Consider the following 18,952-nt stretch of genomic DNA (forward strand, 5'->3'; position numbering starts at 1 on the left):
AATCATTCTCTGTTCGCTTAACAACACCAAAATAGGACACGCGATGTCGAACACTGCTGGCTACCGCAACCTGAATAAGGCGGCAGCGGTTTATCTTCCTATAAACCTCATATTATCCCTCTTTCTTTCTCTAATTACATTTTAGCTAACTCATAATTACTATTTTTTTTAAATATTCAATGAGTTTGGGGTGTTTATAATTGCTTTCTATACCACTCTCTTTTTCAGTCATTTATTTCTTATTCATCCAACGCTTCTCATCAAAGATGTTTTCATTCTATGGGGTCTTAAACATGTATTTAAAAAATGAAAGTCTTCAAAAACGTAGACTACATTAATGTGGCAATTACCGTCTGCAGTATTCCTCCAATCTATCTTACAGAAAAATTATATCAAATAAAAGTAGTGAGCTTAAAAATTTACTTAAGTATTTTAAAAGAATGGATAAAAAAAACTGTAAAAACGAAGAACCAGTTCAAATTGTGATGATTAGGATAACTTTTAGGATTAGTGAACTGTTTAATTTCTGCATTAGGTAACTGACAGTTCCTCACAGATACTGAATTTTCATTATTTTCAATTTCTTAAAGGATGGTTCTGGTCAAGGGTGAATGAGATGGACATGATTCTTTGGCCCTTATGCATTGTTGGTTGTTGAATGGGGGGGCGTGGAAACCAAATTTTGTTTAACAGAAGATCTTTCAGGAATGGGAATAGATGTTAGTTGATTAGCCATAAATATAAAAAAATAAAATAAATTAATACAATAAAAACTGAAAAATAAAAGATTTGTAAACAAACTATTGAATTCCATTCCTAGTTCGTTAATTAGTTTGTTTGTATTTGTGAATAATAGATTAAAGTTTTATTTTGCTTATAGACTAAGCTAGGATTCAATAGTTTTGCGCAATCGCTGTGACCTTTATTATTGTATGTTTTCCTAAAGTTCTGTTCTCTTTCAGTTGAATAATACTCTAGTTGGGAACTGAAAATTGAAATTCTCTTTTTTTCACTCCCTCTGTCTTGCGCTGAGTTTATTCGTTACTGTTAGACAGTTCATGGGCAGGGAAACACAGACTCCTTAACTGCCTTGGTGAATTATAGAACAAAAAAGTAAAATTAGCGCAATAATATTCACAATCTAATAAGTTCATATCAAATTCTGCCAATATTATTAACAATTTCTTCGAGCATACATCAGTATTCCGTAAAATAAGCAATCTACAATAATAATTCAACTTACAAGATTATTTTGTGAATGTCTGTTCAATTACTTGTTAAACCAGTATTTTTTACTGTATAAATTATAAAATTCACGTAATGTATGTTTTTTATATATATATATTTTTTTTTTTTTTTTTTTTTTACAAGGTTTATGATTTGACATTTTTTGCAATTTCAGATAATAATGTGGGCAGGGGGTGCTTTATTATTTTTTTTCGCAGTTTCTTCTACAACTGGAAAACTTTCAAAACAAAGTTACCTTCAAACAAAGTAAGAAATCAGAGTATATTATTTTTCAAATTAAATTACTTATATCTACATTCAATAAATAATAAAAACAACCATGCTTCATTTTCAAAAAAAATTAAAAAAAAAATCATGATAGCTTATTAATTTCTATTTTCCTTTGAAAGAAATGAGTGAGTATCTAATGCTTCAAAACTTTAGTCCAAAACACTAAACTACTCTATTTAAGAACCAAATTCTCTTACAAAATCTCCGTTTTTAATGAGTTCTTGTAATTATTAAAATATATAGGCTTTTCATTTCAGAAACAAACTTAGTACATATACGATTATTGTAAGTACAATGCAAATTTTTTCATTTTTGTTTCTTTAAGCAGGTATGCCTGTTCAGCTGGGAAATGCACTCAAGCTAAATTTGTTAAAAATGTACTAGAAAACGCAACGTTTGATTCTATTGAATTGTGTAGGCTGTTATGTCAAAAATATGGGACACTTTGGCCTTTACCAACTATGATTGCAAATATGAGGTAGGTAATTAATTCGCAAATAATTTTTTAATAACTTTTTTTTAACTTTAAACATATTTTTATCCCCAATTTCAGCCAGCAAGTGGTAGAAATAGATCCAAATAATATAGAAGTTACCTATTTTACACCGGATTCAGCCACAGAATTATTTTTGAAAAAAACCGTAAATATATTTACAAAAACATTAATTACCGAGTGCCAAGGTAAACCTTCTACAAAGCCAGAAAGATTATTTAAAATAGGTATAAGAATAACATCATCAGGACTTGATTTAGACTTAAAGACGGAAGAATCATATAAAATTTTCGTTACCACTAAAAATAAAGGTAATTTACTTTACTTTTTCTTTCATTTTTAATTTGGACGTTCGTTTCTATTATTAATGTAGATGTATCTTTCTTTTCTTCCAAAAGGTTTAGTGAACGTTGAAATCAACGCTACCACCGTCTATGGAGCCAGGCACGGTCTAGAAACTCTGCTACAGTTAACTGGAAGACACGTGATATCCGATTTATGTTCAACTCTTATAGTGGACACTGCAACAATTAAGGATCGTCCAATTTTTAAATATCGAGGAGTTCTGTTAGATAGTTCCAGAAATTTTTTGCCAGTAGATACTATAAAGAACGTTTTAAGTGCAATGTCTTCTGTTAAAATGAACGTCTTACATTGGCACATCACTGATTCACACAGTTTTCCATTATATCTGACCAAATTGCCTCTTTTATCTAAGTAAGTATTTTAACAATGTACAGTTATTCTTTTTTCCATTAGATATTAATTTTATACTAAGAAAACGATAAATTCGGTCTGCTATTGGGAAAGGTCACAAATGACCTTATGAGTTAATTGACTTATTCAATAAGAAAAAGTTTTACTGATATGAAAGTATTAGAATCTTACTTAAATTATTGATGTGGAGTTTTCACTCAAAATATCTGTTTTGAATTCCCCTGAGTCCAAAAATGTGGATTAATAGAAGATATGTGTGTGAATATAAGTATATGTAAACACTAGCTCTAAAATTAAAAAAGTAAATCAAAGTTTTATGTCATTTGAATATTATCTCATGACGTATTAGCGTTTAAGATCTCTCAAACGGTAACAGCGCTTTACTAGAGTTTTTTTTTTTTTTTTTTTTTTTTTTTTTTTTTTTTTTTTTTTTTTTTTTTTTTTTTTTTTTTTTTTGTAAACGGAGCCTATAATTTTATTTTCCAAACCCTCTTTACAGTCATTTAGATATACAATGTATTTGTTTAAATTTTTCTATAAAGAGCACTTGTTGGTAACGTTGTGACTTCTCTCTAAAGTAATGTACGATAGTAGCGTTCCTTTTATACTATTAAATAAGATACTTATAATTTTTTGCTAAAATCTAGGGCATGAAAAAACGTTTTCCTTCTATCTTTATTTTTTGGAGTTTTTTTTTTTCTCGGAAACTGTTTCAAAAAATTTCTTTAATCATGGCCTAGTGTACATGTGTACAGAAATTTAACATTAATTTAAAAAAAAAAATGTTCGAGAAACTTCAGTAATCTGTGAGAGGGGTTGATAGACTTTCCTCTTAAGTGATAGAGATGGGCACTTCACTGAACTAAAGAGGAATTACTATGAGAAATAAAAATATACTTTTAAGAGGAATTATTTTTTCAAATGGGGATGCCTTAAGATCTAAGACCTTATTAAATTATTAATTTAGACTAATAATAGCTGGTCTATTATTTCATTTTTAAGATACGGCGCCTATTCATCACAAGAGATCTATACCCCTGAGGATGTGAACAATCTGGTAGATTATGCTAAACTAAGAGGCATCAGGATTGTCATGGAAATAGACGCTCCTGCCCATGCTGGTAAATCTTCAGAAAACACTCATAAGGATTTTTAAATTCATTAAAATGCATGATACTTGAAATGCCGCATTTAGTAATTATCAATTTATAATTTTTAAGTATTGAACTTTAGAATTTCTCATCATAATCTTAGCTTTCTCAATACTTCCCTTTTTAGAACTAATTATTAATACTTAATTCATCTCCTCTATTATTTTTGCATGATGGAGTCAATCGTATTAAAATTGGACGGCAATCAGTACATTTGCGATTCTTCCACTCATACCGTTAAAATTCATTCTCTTTCACATCTCTTCTCCAGAGCCATAATAATGGTTGTAACAAAAATACCTTGCAGTTTATTCATAATTTTTGGATTTTTATTCTATAAATTGTATATTTTAAAAATCTCTTTATTTCTAAAATGTATGCAAATTTAAAATAAAAATGTTCAGGCAATGGTTGGGAGTTTGGAGAAGAAGTCGGATTGGGAAAACTTGTGGTATGTCTCAATAGTGAACCGTGGAGAGATTACTGCGTGCAACCACCATGTGGACAATTGAATCCTGCAAATCCAAATTTGTACTTCACTCTACACAATCTCTATGAAGAATTACAGTCTTTAATCCCAGCAAAGGATCTTTTTCATATGGGTGGAGATGAAGTAAGCTGTTTAATTTTTATTCATCTTTTTGAAGTGCACAAGTGAAATGAGTATTTTTTTTGCCACTGACGTCTGAAGCGTAGAGTGAGGCCAACCTGTTGATCATATAGGACTAAAACCTAATGCTAAGCAAGCGTCCTATTTTCACTGTTCAGAAGAAACAGTAAATAGGCTCCTAAATAAGTGAAATAGAAAAATGTCTTGGGATTAACAATGCTGCTAATAAATCATGCAGATAATAATAAAACTGTGGTTTACAAATGAAAGAGTTTAATCCGAATGATTGACAAAATCTGGATGTTAATGTAAATCATTTCAAAATTTTTTTTTTTTTGCTCGTCCAGACATGTACCTCATTTTAGTGAATCCTGAAGATGTAAAAGAGGTTGGAAAAAACATGTTTTAAAGCCAGTCCTATTTTTTTTCAACCCTTAATTAATCCTTGCAATTGAACGATCACGAACTACTTTTATAGATCCTTCAAGATATATTAATAAGTGATTCAATAGGTGCCATTGTTGCATAAAAGAGGGCTACTTCATAGTCCTGCTAATCTTGAAAGTTCTCTTAGAAATGGTGATGTTAATTTCAAATCATTTTTCGCCTAACAAAAAAATGAAGTAAATATGAAGAAAAAATAATAGCTAGGACAAAGCATCCCGCCAAGAGAGCCTCTCGACGAGGCTAATTTAAGTTTCCAGTCATGCATGTATCCTAGTAGTCACCTAATCTTGCTGTCATTTCTGCTGGATGTTATTAATTTACATAAAACTGTCCTCTCGTTCAAGTGGGAAGATTTTGGAGCTTCTTATTTAAAGAACAGTAGAACGTAGTGTGGTAGATTTGACTATTTCGAAGATTTAAAAGCAGATACTTATTTGGGAACTTGCAATAACAGCTTCGTAGTTAAAAAATTAACAAAAAATTGAATATTTTTAGGTTGTTTTTTTTAAAAAAAACAGATTTTCAATTATTATTTGTGGCAATAATCCGTTTTATTAGGACTTTTCGGCCTTTTTGGCAACCAGTAGACCGAAATTTAATTAAAAAAAAAAATGTGGAAAATATAATTAAATGATACCATGGGAAGCAAAAAGGTATCATTCAACGAATCAAATAACTTAATTGGTAAACATTAAAAAAATGTTATTCCCCTATAACTAAAAATTTAAACAATTTTCATGAAAATCATTCAAATCTTAAATAAGAAAGTGATCAGAACGTCACAATTCCTGTTGATGAACCTAGAGGAAAACCATAAAACGGGTTTATAATTTGTTTTATTTTTTTTTTTTTTTTTGAGGTATTTTTCACTCTCAGAGCTTTCAAAATGTGTATTTCTAAAAAAACAATTTCGAAAATTCTACGAGAGCAGAACTTCTTAGGAGCTCAAAGTGATATTTCTTAAGTTAGCTCGTTCTTAGCTACACAAGCGGTATTAATTTTTTCGACAGAGTTAATCGTTTTGGATCTTCTTATTTTTGAAAAAAACAAGAATTTTTAAAGAATTAGCCTGGATTAAATTGTTCAGTTATATTATATATATTTTTTTGAATTTATATGTGTAATTTTGGAAAAATTTTATAATTTTTTATAAATATATATGTATGTTTGGAATAGGTTCATATCCCATGCTGGAATGCAAGCACAGAAATTACAGATTATATGACAGCCCAAGGTATTCCTCGTACTAAAGAAGGATTCTTCACATTATGGTCTGATTTTCAAAAGAAAGCATTAGAAGCGTGGGATGAAGCTGTAGGTCATAACAAAACAACGCCTATTCTTTGGTCAAGTCAGCTTACAGAAATTGAATACATTGAAAAGTACTTGGATAAGAATAGGTAAATATAGATAAAATATTTAGTGTGTTTTTTCAAGAATATAAAACAGTAATAATTATTTAATTCTCTATCAAAAGAAAAATTATTATTATTATAAAATTACAGAGTTAAGCATGATTCATTCTGTATTCAGAACTTGAAGATAACGAATTGTTGCCACTTACGGATAGGTCTTCAGAATCTAACGACAAAGTTTAAACTCATTCTCTAGGATGTAGAAATATTCTTCTTTCTATGTAAATGTTACTTCGTTATCAAGTTCGGCGCCACACTTGTCAAAGAAAATGAATGTAAATTTGAATTCGCAGGGGTAGTTAGAAAGTACTGTTAAAAGAGATGAGAATTTTGGAAAGCATTCATTCATATATAAAACTACGATATAAAGCATAAAAGGAAATATTATTTTTTGAGATAGCAAGGAAATGTAAAATGTAACTTACACCTAATAGATAAGTTACGAGGTCTAAATCTCTCAACCAAAAGTATCAATTTATTAAATGGACTTTTAAAGTTTTTCTATTTTAAAGTTCTACACACATTATATTCTTATAGATTAATAACATTATTCGTTTTCGGGTTATTCATTTTAGCGCTGTAACGTTGATTCACTCGTACGGTTATATATAGTGACAGAACGATCGCCACAGTGAACGACTGTAGAAAGTCGCTTAAAATTTTACTAAAAATTAAATTATGTTGTTATTATTACTATTAAAAACTTGCGTGTTCTTGATCTAATTCCAGGCTTAATATTTTTTTAATTTAAATTTAGGTGCATCATCATTGGTGCCAGGATACATCTCTAAACATTGTCAGTCTCCATTCGATGTTCTCCTGTTAAGAGCACACTTTAAGGAAAGGGAACTGAAAACATTAAAATAAAACCACCCCATCAATGCTTACTTATAGATAAAACAATTAAATTAATTATTAGAGCTGTTGGGAAAACTCCAGAATACTTACAAAAAAATTGTTGGTATATCGGTATAAGTATTGATTTTTGAGTAAGTAGTAGGAACTCGGTATATGTCAATTACCTAACGTTGGACAACTAACAGATTCTAGTATAAATTTTCTTCTAATTAAAGGCAATTACTGTTCAAATTTAATTAGAAAAATCTATTGAAATATAAAATTATACCTAAATCATAAGTAGACATTCATTTTTATTACCATTTATCGTAAAGTTTCTGTATAACATGGTTCTAATAACTTATAAATGTCTGACCAAACTTGTATTTTAATAAAGGTACATTATTGAGACTTGGACTGGACGATATGAATCTCTCCCAGAAGATTTAATGGCCAAAGGTTACAGTGTAATCTACGCAACGAAAGATACTTGGTACTTGGATCACGGTTTCTGGGGTAATACACAATATCATACCTGGAAAACTGTATACGATTATATTATACCTGAAGACCCAAAAGGTATTCAAATATTCTTAAATGAAATGTAACAAATATTTTATTTTTTATTACAATTACATAGTATTGTTCTATTTATTAATTTTTTAGCCCTTGGAGGTGAAGTATTACTTTGGGGAGAGCTTGTAGATATGGATAATGTGGAAACTAAATTATGGCCACGCGCCGCGGCTATTGCTGAAAGATTATGGACATCTCCACAGCTAACATCGAATCAGGTGGAATCAAGATTGTGGGAAACAAGACAAAGATTGCGTAGACGAGGACATAAAATCGATCAGGTAATCCCAGAGTGGTGTTACCTTAATGACGGGAAGTGTCCGTATATTTAATTAAATAAAGGTGGATGTCGGGCGTTATAAGTTTATATGTAGCATTAAAACTGTGATCAGTTGTATTGGTGATAGAAAATTATTAATACCAAAGTTTTGATTAAAAATCAAATTAAAAGAATGTTTTTTTTTTCTTTTGAAATAAAAGTCTTAAAATGATTTGCTTTGTGTATTAATGAGCTTTACGTTTCAACAAAAAAAAAAGTTCCTTTCCCATATCAGTCATTTTAGAATTATGCCTCTTTCTAAGAAATGATCGAGGAAGTATACTATTTCGAAACACAGAAAGAAAAAACAAATAATACATATGAAATATCTTCTCCATTTTCAATTTGTGACACAATCGTCATTTTATAAACATGACGGAGAAGTTGACTATCTGGCCTATCTAATGCATGATCTTTTTTTTTAATTCTAGATGAAATTAAATGAGGTTTAATTAAAATGCTTTATTTGCACTTTCTCTTACTTTATTGGTATGTAAGAGTAAGTATTGCAATTGTCAAATTTTCGATACAGAATATTTAGTGAAGGTACCCGTTATGTTATTTCACAAATCTAAATAAGAGGTTTTACAACTTGGTAAGAGTCTAAGGGTGTGTGGTCCGGATAACACAAAAAGCAGAAACTTCAAATTTGATATCTGGTTTAGGTGCCACTATCGGATCCGTCAATGGACAAAATCACCTTTGTAATTACCATATTTATGATGAATCGATTACTGTTTTTTGAAATGTTATCGAAAGCGGTTCCTACTTTTGCCTTTAATTTTAGTGTATACTAAATATTTCCTTTAAATAGTTCTACAACATCTATTTGAAACATTTTCCCGGGAAAACTTGATTAAGGGCAATACTGAGCCAGAGGATGGTTTGGTTTCACTCTAGCATTTGATTTCAATGTTTGGACTTGCCACCTACTAAATGTAAATAAGTAAGAGTACACTAAATTTGAGGTAAATTAGTTGACCGAAGTCCCTGAGTAATAACTAGCTTTTTTAGTTTTTAGCGATTTCATAAGATTTTGAATTTGAAAATTGTAATTGTAATTTAAAGAAAATAGTGTGTTTGCACACATTTTTTGTTTAAGTTAAAAAACAATGGTTTGAGAAGGTACAAGGTTCTGGATAAATGAATTTGCTTTGTACCAATTTTCTTCTTTCTCAAACTCACTCTTGAATTAGAGTTTAAAAAAAACTGCTACATTCCGAGACTTCTTCATTCTATTCTCATTTTTACCCCATTTAGTTGGAGCTAAAAAAGGCAGCAAAAAGTAAACAGCAATAGTTTTAAAAATTGCACTGCTTGTCTTTGTAGTACTCGAGACATTGTACAAACAAATCTTTAGAGAATTAAAAACGCCAACGACAGACTTTTAGGCTGAACCGGGCGTTACTGAGGTGACCGAAAACATCCTGCTACGATTGAATCAAAGCTTCTCAGGCTGAGGCAAACATAATATTAAATCATTGTTACATTAATTATTATATCAGCATTCTTAAGGAACTCTACAGCATTGAAGCAATGTTTCCTTGTTACAAACAAGACTGCCTTTTATCATACAATGAGCTAAAGACGCTTCAAAGAAAAGAAACAATAAAATAAACATAGAATGAAGTTCTCGAAGCCCAGCTTCATACGCTTTCCCGAATCCTCGCAACATTTTTTTTCTAAAATAGATTTACTTTGGAATTAATAATTTCAGATTCTCTCTTGCTAACGAATCCCAAAATTATACTTGTTTCATGTAATCAATTTCAATTGTTTATATACTTATTCAATAATTGCTTATATGAAACTTCTGGTTGGCTGATATCATCCGAAAGCTTATTGTGTCCGCTGGAAGTATTGCGCGCCTATTACGGTTTGATTCACAAAGTAAGTATTCAATTGTTGTCAGAATTGTAAATTAATTTCATTAATTTATAAGATACTTGCATAAACAGATATGTAAATATTCTTCCTAAATGAGAATTATCCAATTTATTTAACAATACTGTTTAATCCTTTATAGCTATAAAGCTCTTCTTCATCAGATTTTCAATTTAAACTTTCATTGGAAATATCCTTTAGAGAATCCCTGGGTTCGAAAATATTTTTTTACAAATTTGAATGTATTTGTTTGTGTATCCACAGCCATTCTTAAAAGAAAATGGTAAAAAGTTTATATTTGGTATTCAGCTTAGGTTGGTGATGATAAAAATAACATTACAACACAGACTTTATTTGGATCAATTTTCGCTTTCAGGGGGACCTTCAAAAATTTCTTTTACCTTCTGAGATTTGAAACAGATTCATTTTCAGAAGAGTCTGTTAACATTTATAATTATTTGTTTGGAAAAGAACATTATTTTAGTATTCACTGAATCGGCAAGATTATTGAATAATAACATATTTATTAATCTGTTAATTGAAATTTACTGTACAGTGTGATCCATTTAATCCAATCGCTAATAACTTTTTAGGAAAGCGGAATTCCGGAAAAACTCACGAAGTAAACTATATGTTTTTGTTTGTTTAGTTTTCAAATTTTTCACCGCCAATGCTGTAACTTCATTTTTGGCGGAGTGAAACAAATTTATCCTGATTCTCCCACAACCATTACCTTACACTACATTTTTTTAAATCTTCAATTTTTTTTTTTTCTTTGCGTCACAAATAACATTTTTTGTAGTCAGAGAACCCCAAAACGTGTATTCTGGTAAAATTAATAATGAAAACCTATCATTGTAAGATAAAATTGTAATTTTGATCTTTAATATCTCAACAAATATTAGGGATATCGAAACGGGGTCAACGCTATTTTTCTCAATTTCTTATGTACTTTTCATAATCATTGCCAAAACCAGTGGTCCTTATGAAACCCCGATCAATTTTTTTGGCCATAACAACGCCAAAAATAAAGTTAAAAACTTTAAAATCGGGGGTGAAAAATGTCAAAACTAGACCCAAAAAAAACATGGTTTACTTCATGAGTTTTTCCGGATTTCCGCTTTCCTAAAAAGTTATTAGCAGGTGCGCTTTAAATGGAACACCCTGTTTATAGTTTTACTATGATGCAAATTCTTGCTTACTCAGACCTCATATTAAAAAATGTCCACTTATCACAAAAATGTCCACATTTATTATCAAAAGTAGTTAATAACAAGAATAATTATTTAGCTAGCTATTTTGAATGATCGAAGAACAAGGAACGTAAGTTTCAAAAAATTGTAACAGTAATCATTAAAGCGCTATAATTTTATGTTCTTAATCACAATTTCTTTATGAAAACAAACAAAATTATAAAATTCGTCTTCATTATCACCAAAAAGTTACTTTATATCTAGCACACCATCTAGGAACATAGTAGAGAAAAGAAAGTATTTCATATAATAATTAATCCATTTTTAAAGGTTTTAATTTTTAAAAAAATCCTTTAAACTTTTTCTTTACACTTGGGCAATTTATATAAACATCAAACTGGCACTTAAATCACAGATTCAGTGAAATTTTCAATAGGAATACAAATACTAAACAAAACTCAATTCTTTAACAAGAAAAAAAATCTGTATTAAATGCAATTGATTCTAATCTTTTATTTAAAGTACAGAGGCCATCTTAAGTACAAAATAAATGCAGCAATTTTTTTTTCTTTTAAGTAAATATTAAGACTAGTTAACTAATCAAGAATTACTTATAAGTCGAATTAATCTAATAATTTATTTATCAATTCTTCTTCAAGGAGGGGTGTAAGATTCTTAGCGCCAGACGAAGGTGCTGTTATATAAAACAATGGCTTACCGTCGTATTTGTTTTTAATATTTTTTATAGCAAGATCAACAGCACTCTGTTTTAACTGAAATGTAACAGACACATTAATAAATATAAATAAATCTCCTTAACGAAAACTTCTAAAAAGTTAAGTATAAAGGGTTGACTAAACGCAAAAAGGTACACAAGTCAGCAGGTCTCATCATTTTTTTGTTACATCAGCCACATGGCTGACTACATAGTAAGCTTATGTGTTTTGTTTAAACTGTACTAATTGATATCATTTAAGTAATTTTACTATTAAAATTAAAAATAAATATTGTTTAGAATTTATTAGATGTCACAGACCCTTATGCTGGCCAATTTTATGTCAATAAAACGTTTTTGCTCAGTGAAGAGTAGCACTATGTTATTTATAAATTCCGCTGCACCATCCCACTAAATCCACCACAAGTGAAGATTAAATGCACGAGCAAATTGTCGAATAGAATGGGCAGTTTATTTAAATAAATAAAATAAAAAGATATGTATTATCTGATAAACGACACTCAATCACAAAAGGTTCGATGTTTCGATAAAAATTCCCCACCAAAGTGGATTTTAAAGAAAATCTATGATGAAAATTTATTAGGTTTTTCATTGGAAAATTGGGCTCAATCATTATATTAACTCAATTGTTTTAGGCGTATTCAACAGTTTAAAGAAGATCCAGCATAGATCGAAATTTCATTTGAAAATGGTTTATTAAATAAATTCACGAACAAATAAATAAATTTTTGGGACTATTAATTTAGAAATATTCATCATATATCAGATAAAAAAGTCTGGTTTACAAAAATCATAAAAGAAGAGGGAAAAGTAACATTAATGCTTTTGACGAGAGCTTTACTTCAACTGCCGATGCAGTGTCGAGGTCGAAGGTAGATTGATCTTAAAATAATTTGGTTATAATCTTTTTAATTTCACTTCAGTAAGAAAGAATTTTCAGATCAACATTTATAAACATTTTTGACTCAAAATTACTTCAACACTTAGTTTGTGGACCTTGACGCAAAGATCCTACTTTACAAATTAATACAAATTGAGATTCGCTAACATTTGGAGGCTTTGAATTGCGGTGAAGAATTCGTAACAGGACGTATTTCAAAGAAAGATAATAGCTCATTGCAACTCTAGTTCGAACACCTTGACACAATTATTCCTCTTTGTCGTTTTAAACTCATTTAGTTTATTAAAGTTAGTTTTTATAGACCATTACAAAAGAAATCAAAAAAAGAATTGTACTTGTGCTACTTGTGAATAATTTTAAATCTATTTTAAATTAATTCAATTATTACATTTTTTTTTTAACAAACGGACACTTGCCATCTCCACCACACATACTTTTGCTAACTAGACTAGCATCAAATAGTAAAGGAAGAGACTGGTTGACGACAACGCTTGTTCTGATCGCTTCATGTTCGAGCACAAGCAATTTAAAATACAGTTAAGTAGAAACAGCATATTTAAGAACTTACAAGAGTAACTGTACATCCGCCAAAGCCACCACCAGTCATTCTTGATCCATAAACACCATCTACAGCAGTGGCTATTGACACTAACTGGTCTAGCTCTGAACATGAAACTTCATAGTCGTCCCTTCACAAACAAACAAAATTATTTTCTCAAGAATTATCATTCATATCATTATAGTAAAAAGAGAACGGAAGTGAGAAAATAAGTCCAAACAAAATCTTATTTCTATAAAGTTAAATTTATCTGCAGTTATTAAAGAAATAAACTTGAAATTACATAAATATTTACCTTAGAGAGTTATGGCTTTCGATCATCAGCTTTCCAAAAGAGGCAAAATCATTTATTCTAAGTGCTTGAGCTGCTTCTGTTGTCCTAAATATTTCTGTAACTACGTGACGTGCTCTTTTGTAAACAATTAAAGGGAGTAGACTTTTATTACTTTCAAGTTTCTCAAAATCCACATCTCTCAAAGATTTTACACCTAATAATTCTGCTGCTTGTTCACACTGCTTCCTTCTTACAGGATATTCAGATGCTGATAATTCATGTTTTACATTAGAATTAGTTATAAGTATTACATCACTTTCAGACTGTAAAGGAATCATCGTTACTTCCAAACTCCTACAATGTTCAATTAAATTAATATATTTTTGTTGCATTACTGACTAAATTCGTTAATATTAAATTATATTACCTGCAATCAAGCAAAAGAGCAGATCCTTTCTCGCCCATTACAGATATGAACTGATCCATAATACCACAAGGCATATTAGCATAATCGTGTTCGGCTTTTTGACATCTGAATGCCTTATCCTTTAAGCTGCAATTTAAAATAACAACAATAAAAAAAGGACTCTAGTGACAATAGCAAACGAATAAAATATATATAGATATGTATTTATAAAATAATGCCTTTTTTCAGACGGGTCCAATGTATGACAACTTATCGGACATTAAACAGCTCACACACTTAACTATAAAATTTCAAAGCCATGGCTGGGGTCACGAACCCAAACCACAGATCATCTTAGCTTTACATAAACACCTGCCAAAAGCACGGGAAAATTATAATGCTGTGCTTTTATTACTCTAATTAACCTTCAATAATAATAATAATAATAACAGGAAGGGAAGGGATAAGCTCGGTGATTAGCAAATATTGGATTCTAAAGCGGTGATTCCGGGTTCGAATCCAGCTGCTAGCACTTACATTTTTTTCTTCATAGGAGCTTCTTCAGCTCAATTAATAAAATACATATAAAAAGTAGCCTAGTCATTGCTAGCACAAAAAAAAAGAGTAAAATTATGATCATTTAATTATACTTAACATTAACATTGTAATTGTAAATCAATGCACCCATTATACAATTTTTATTGTTTTCATTCAAGGCAACAGTATTTCTTTGATCTGATTTTTAAAGGTCTTAAACGGCTCCCTTATTAATAAAAGAAACACTATTTTGCGAAAGTATATTATAATCAATTAATATTGAACTTGCCCGAACATGTCTTAATTTGTTGTTTTCGAAATCCACCACGCCGACTGAATCGCCAGTGACCCCGAGCGGTCATTTGAAGAGATCCTTGAGGTCTTGAATATCATCTTCATCATCGATATCCAATAGAGAGTGCTACCGCTAGGTAGTTTCTCTCCACCTGCTCTTCACGCTCTATTTCCATCTTCACCAGCTTATGACCTCAACTCTAAATTTCAAGAAGAGCATGCGAGATATTGGCAATAATCGAGTGAAATGAGTGTAAAAGGAAGTCCTTATAAACGATTCCCAATATTAGAAAAAGGAAATCCCTAGTTTTATAATCTGCCCCTAACAAGAAAAGAAATAAAAACGATAAACAAGATCAAGCCAAAGCATGTGAAATACAAGGGTCTACCTAGTAAGAATCGGTCAAAAAGAGTCAGGTACCTGAAACGAATAAAAATAAAAAGAAAATCAGGAACACGTAATAATGAGCTAGCAAGAAGTACGGTAGACAAGAAGTTCATTAGATAAACTCTATAAAATATTAAAAGGTCCTTCAACTGTTAAGAATTATAAAAAGTATAGATGAGACTCACAATCTGTGAATACATTTCAGGAACAAATAAAATATATGTAATGGTTAACAGCTAAAAAGGTAATACCAATTTACTATTTAAAAAATGTTGATTTTTTTAACAATATTAATTGCTTTTGAAAAATCTGACTTTTTGCTATTGTTTCATTTTACTTTTCATTCCTTTCTTTATTCATATAAATCAATTAGTTAAATTATTCTTTAGATGAACTAAAATTATTGCTCTTTTTTTACTTTTAATTTAAAAAAAAGTATTTATTTCTTGTTTTGAAAATGATGGATAACGATCTCCAAGTAATAACGGGTATGTACAAATAACAAAAATATTTCCAGTTGCGAGCATTAAGACAATGTAAAAAATGAAAATAAAAGAGCAACCCTCTTCTTGTAGAATGTAAAATTGAAACTTACTCATTATTGATCTGTCCAGTTAGTGCCTCTAAAAATACATAGGTAGCAACTTCCAGAGCTGCGCTACTAGATAAACCACCGCCTACCGGTACTGAAGAAACAATTACTGCGTTGAATCCTTCTTTCACTTCTCCTATAACAATAAAAGAGTCAAAGTTCAGAGTCAAAAAAACAGTGTAAAATCCTACTAGAATTACCCCCCAAAAAACATGTCAAAATAACTAGTTTTTTATAACTTGTTTGAAAAGATAGTAAAAGATTATTAAGATTTAAGAGAGAACCTTTAAGAAACCCTTACAACCAATTTAAGGGCAGTGAAGTCGCAAAAAGCGACAGTTAAATGGGAATGAAACTAATTTAGAAGAAACAAAAGTATAAGAACGGAATACCAAGTTTTAGCATGCTGCAATTTTTCTTATATATTCTGTTAGCTCAAAGATAAACGCTGAAAATATTTGTTTACATTCGGGGGACCAGATCTAAACACGGCTTTTCATGGAAACTCAATTTCGCTAAGATGACATTGTTGCAATTATTTCTTATTGGTACAAAAGTTAGACCATTTTGAGTTGAAAATTTCTCTCGGTTGTTATTAAACATTTAAACGCGAAATATTACCCACTTATACTAAACATTTAGCTGGTCTTAACAAAATGTAAAGTGGAGTTTACACTTGATGCTACAGAATTATGGCACTCTTTAGTGTGCCAAATAGTGCAATGCCGATTGATAATCTATGATGAGGAATTAATTCACAGAGATAATTTTATGAACCTGTCTCTGTCTGATGTAAGGCGTAATTTAGTTGATTAAATTTCACGGGGAATGACTAAAAAGCCTAGCCACCGCCACCTAAAAAGTTTATGTGTCAGCCTCTAGGGCATCTTTAGCAAGTCTTGTGTTTAATTACTATAGATTTAGGAGTCTTTTGCGGTACTTCAGGGTGGAGTATGAACTACTAGTTTTACTTCTCCAGAGAGGCGAATTCTGATTATTTCACGTCCTTTGCACTAATACAAAATGTGCAGCAGTGCTTTCCTCCTCTTACTAGCAATTCTATTCGAAATCCGCTGTCAGGCCTCTTGGCGCCTGTCACGCACAAGAAAGCAAGCTAACCTCTGAATATTTGAAGCCAATATTCCTCAAACCATTCCTATAGAGACTGCAACAAGACTAGTAAGTTTAAGGGAACTAGTGGGAGTTTAGAGATTCATGAGAGATAATGTGAGTTAGAGTGTTGTATCTTAAGTTAATTTTTAATCTAAATCTAGTAGTTGTGGGCACTCATCTTTTAATCTGATCCAAATGCTGACTTTAGATCTTAAATTATTTCTGCATACTGTAACTCAATGTAAATTCATACCCACTTAGAAATTTTTACAACCTCCTAAAGTGGACTTAAAAAGCAATCTATTCTTCCAGATCTCTCCAAAAATTAATTTCACTGGACAAATGTTTGTAAGTCATAACTTAAACAAAATTGATATATTTTTGGGCAATCAAGTAACAGCAGGAAAACTCAGTAGGGTACATACATCAGGATACTGAAACCGAATGTCATAGGCACGTTTACTGTGATTTTACGTTTTTGCGCCACATTATTTTCACAAGATCTGATGACAGCACAATCATCATCTCCCAGAGTTTTGGCTAAAAACTTTTTTTTTATATCTGCTGAAAACTCAATTTTGAAAATCTGATATAACATTTTCTTTGAAGGGATAAAATATTATTATTTATAAATTATTATAAATAAACTAAAGACTCTCAATCAAGTTAATGTAGTTCAATACCCGAGGTATCTCCCACATTGCAATAGTTACCTCGAGATTGTTATCGTTGGAGCAACCTATAGGTTTATAGCAAAAACTGCTGACGCGATTTCAAAACGATCATCATTGCAAGTACACAATCAGAATGTCAACAGATGCATAATAATCCTAAATAATCTAAAAAAAAAAAGCTTTCTGAACAAAACCGCTAGAATTCAAAAACAAATAGTTACCTAAATTCAATAATTTAGCTTAGACTAAAGTTTAACTGGATTTATGAGAAAAGTCTAGCAGTGGAAAACTTCAATTATTAATAGGAAATAAATAAATTATTATTTGCAAAGATATTACCTCTAAAGTAGCTAATTACACCCTTAACATAATTAGCCCATTTTGGTTCTCCTTTCTCAAGTTTTCCACTTTCTGGCAAATCGAATTTAACGTCAACCTGACTACCGATGTTTTCACTCTTCGACACAATATGAACACAATTACTATGGTTTTTTGAGCCAATCATAACTGTGCCCAAAGGAAGAGCCTGAAAAATGTTTTTTTAACATATAACTTATTGCCACAATATATTATTATCTGATACTTTTATTCACTTTTAAAAAGAACACTGGTTAACAATTATTATTGGCCTCCTACTACTGGAGGCATTTTTTGGTTCTGAAGTAGTAGCTCAACTTTTAGATTTTATTATTAGTTGTACTAAATTTTATACTGTTAACTAAACTTAAAATAAGAATTTCCTCTTGGAATATTAAAAAACAAAACGGTGAAATTTTCTCGTACTACACAGCATTTGCAATTTTGTAAAAAAAAGTGAGAACAAACATGAAGGTAAGTAATGTGTTGTGTTCTTCCAAAAAGTTAAAAAAAAATATATAAAAAATTATTTTGAACTGTGTATTTTAAGTTTACAATAGAACATAAATCCTCTTACAACTGGTAAGACAAATCCATCGTTGTAATCCGTGTGTTCCCCAATCAGATTTACCCTTCCCGGCGCAAATGATCCTACACTAGGATCATTGTGAAATATTTTTCTGTAATAATCAATAGCACAACATAGAACTTTTGGCATAACACAAGCTCCCTTGCACTCCATTTTAAGTACTGATTTCTATAAAAACTATTATCTTGAATATTATTATCTTATCATTATATTACGCTTTAACCCCCCAAAATCATCTGCGATCATTTGTTTAAAATAATCTGGAACCTAAATTTTGAGGTTATTTATTATTAAAAAAAACTATATTTTTTCACTACTCTCAACTGAAACTTTTTCCTTCACGAACGCAGGAGGTAACAGTCCGATTATGTA

General features: G+C 30.4%; 2 protein-coding genes across 14 annotated transcripts in view; one reads left to right on the forward strand and one right to left on the reverse strand.

Annotated features, from left to right (window-relative positions):
* The window catches only part of Hexo2 (beta-hexosaminidase 2), a 32,499-nt gene extending 24,244 nt beyond the window's left edge, over nt 1-8,255 (forward strand). For 6 of the 13 annotated variants that reach the window (XM_074118323.1, XM_074118357.1, XM_074118347.1 and 3 more), the window contains 9 exons: nt 1,403-1,494; nt 1,844-1,996; nt 2,072-2,322; nt 2,410-2,728; nt 3,731-3,849; nt 4,284-4,492; nt 6,113-6,336; nt 7,586-7,767; nt 7,855-8,255. In XM_074118323.1, coding sequence (XP_073974424.1) covers nt 1,403-1,494; nt 1,844-1,996; nt 2,072-2,322; nt 2,410-2,728; nt 3,731-3,849; nt 4,284-4,492; nt 6,113-6,336; nt 7,586-7,767; nt 7,855-8,096 — 1,791 coding nt within the window. In that variant the 3' untranslated portion in view covers nt 8,097-8,255. Of the gene's footprint in view, nt 1-1,033; nt 1,323-1,402; nt 1,495-1,843; nt 1,997-2,071; nt 2,323-2,409; nt 2,729-3,730; nt 3,850-4,283; nt 4,493-6,112; nt 6,337-7,585; nt 7,768-7,854 lie in introns of those variants that run through there. The other 7 variants (XM_074118330.1, XM_074118408.1, XM_074118398.1 and 4 more) reach the window with 3 other exon arrangements.
* Nucleotides 8,256-10,298: 2,043 nt separating this feature from the next.
* LOC141449269 (galactokinase-like) lies at nt 10,299-18,733 on the reverse strand. The gene is made up of 7 exons (XM_074118523.1): nt 18,569-18,733; nt 17,974-18,160; nt 15,851-15,983; nt 14,058-14,183; nt 13,652-13,984; nt 13,366-13,486; nt 10,299-11,933 (listed from the first exon to the last, which is right to left on the reverse strand). The coding sequence occupies exons 1-7, from the start codon at nt 18,731-18,733 to the stop codon at nt 11,784-11,786; spliced, it is 1,215 nt and encodes a 404-aa protein (XP_073974624.1). The 3' UTR covers nt 10,299-11,783.
* Nucleotides 18,734-18,952: the final 219 nt, after the last annotated feature.

This window comes from Rhodnius prolixus, unplaced genomic scaffold (genome assembly GCF_049639745.1).
Source record: "Rhodnius prolixus isolate KJV_2025 unplaced genomic scaffold, Rpr scaffold_1, whole genome shotgun sequence".
NCBI classification, from domain to species: Eukaryota; Metazoa; Arthropoda; class Insecta; order Hemiptera; family Reduviidae; genus Rhodnius; species Rhodnius prolixus.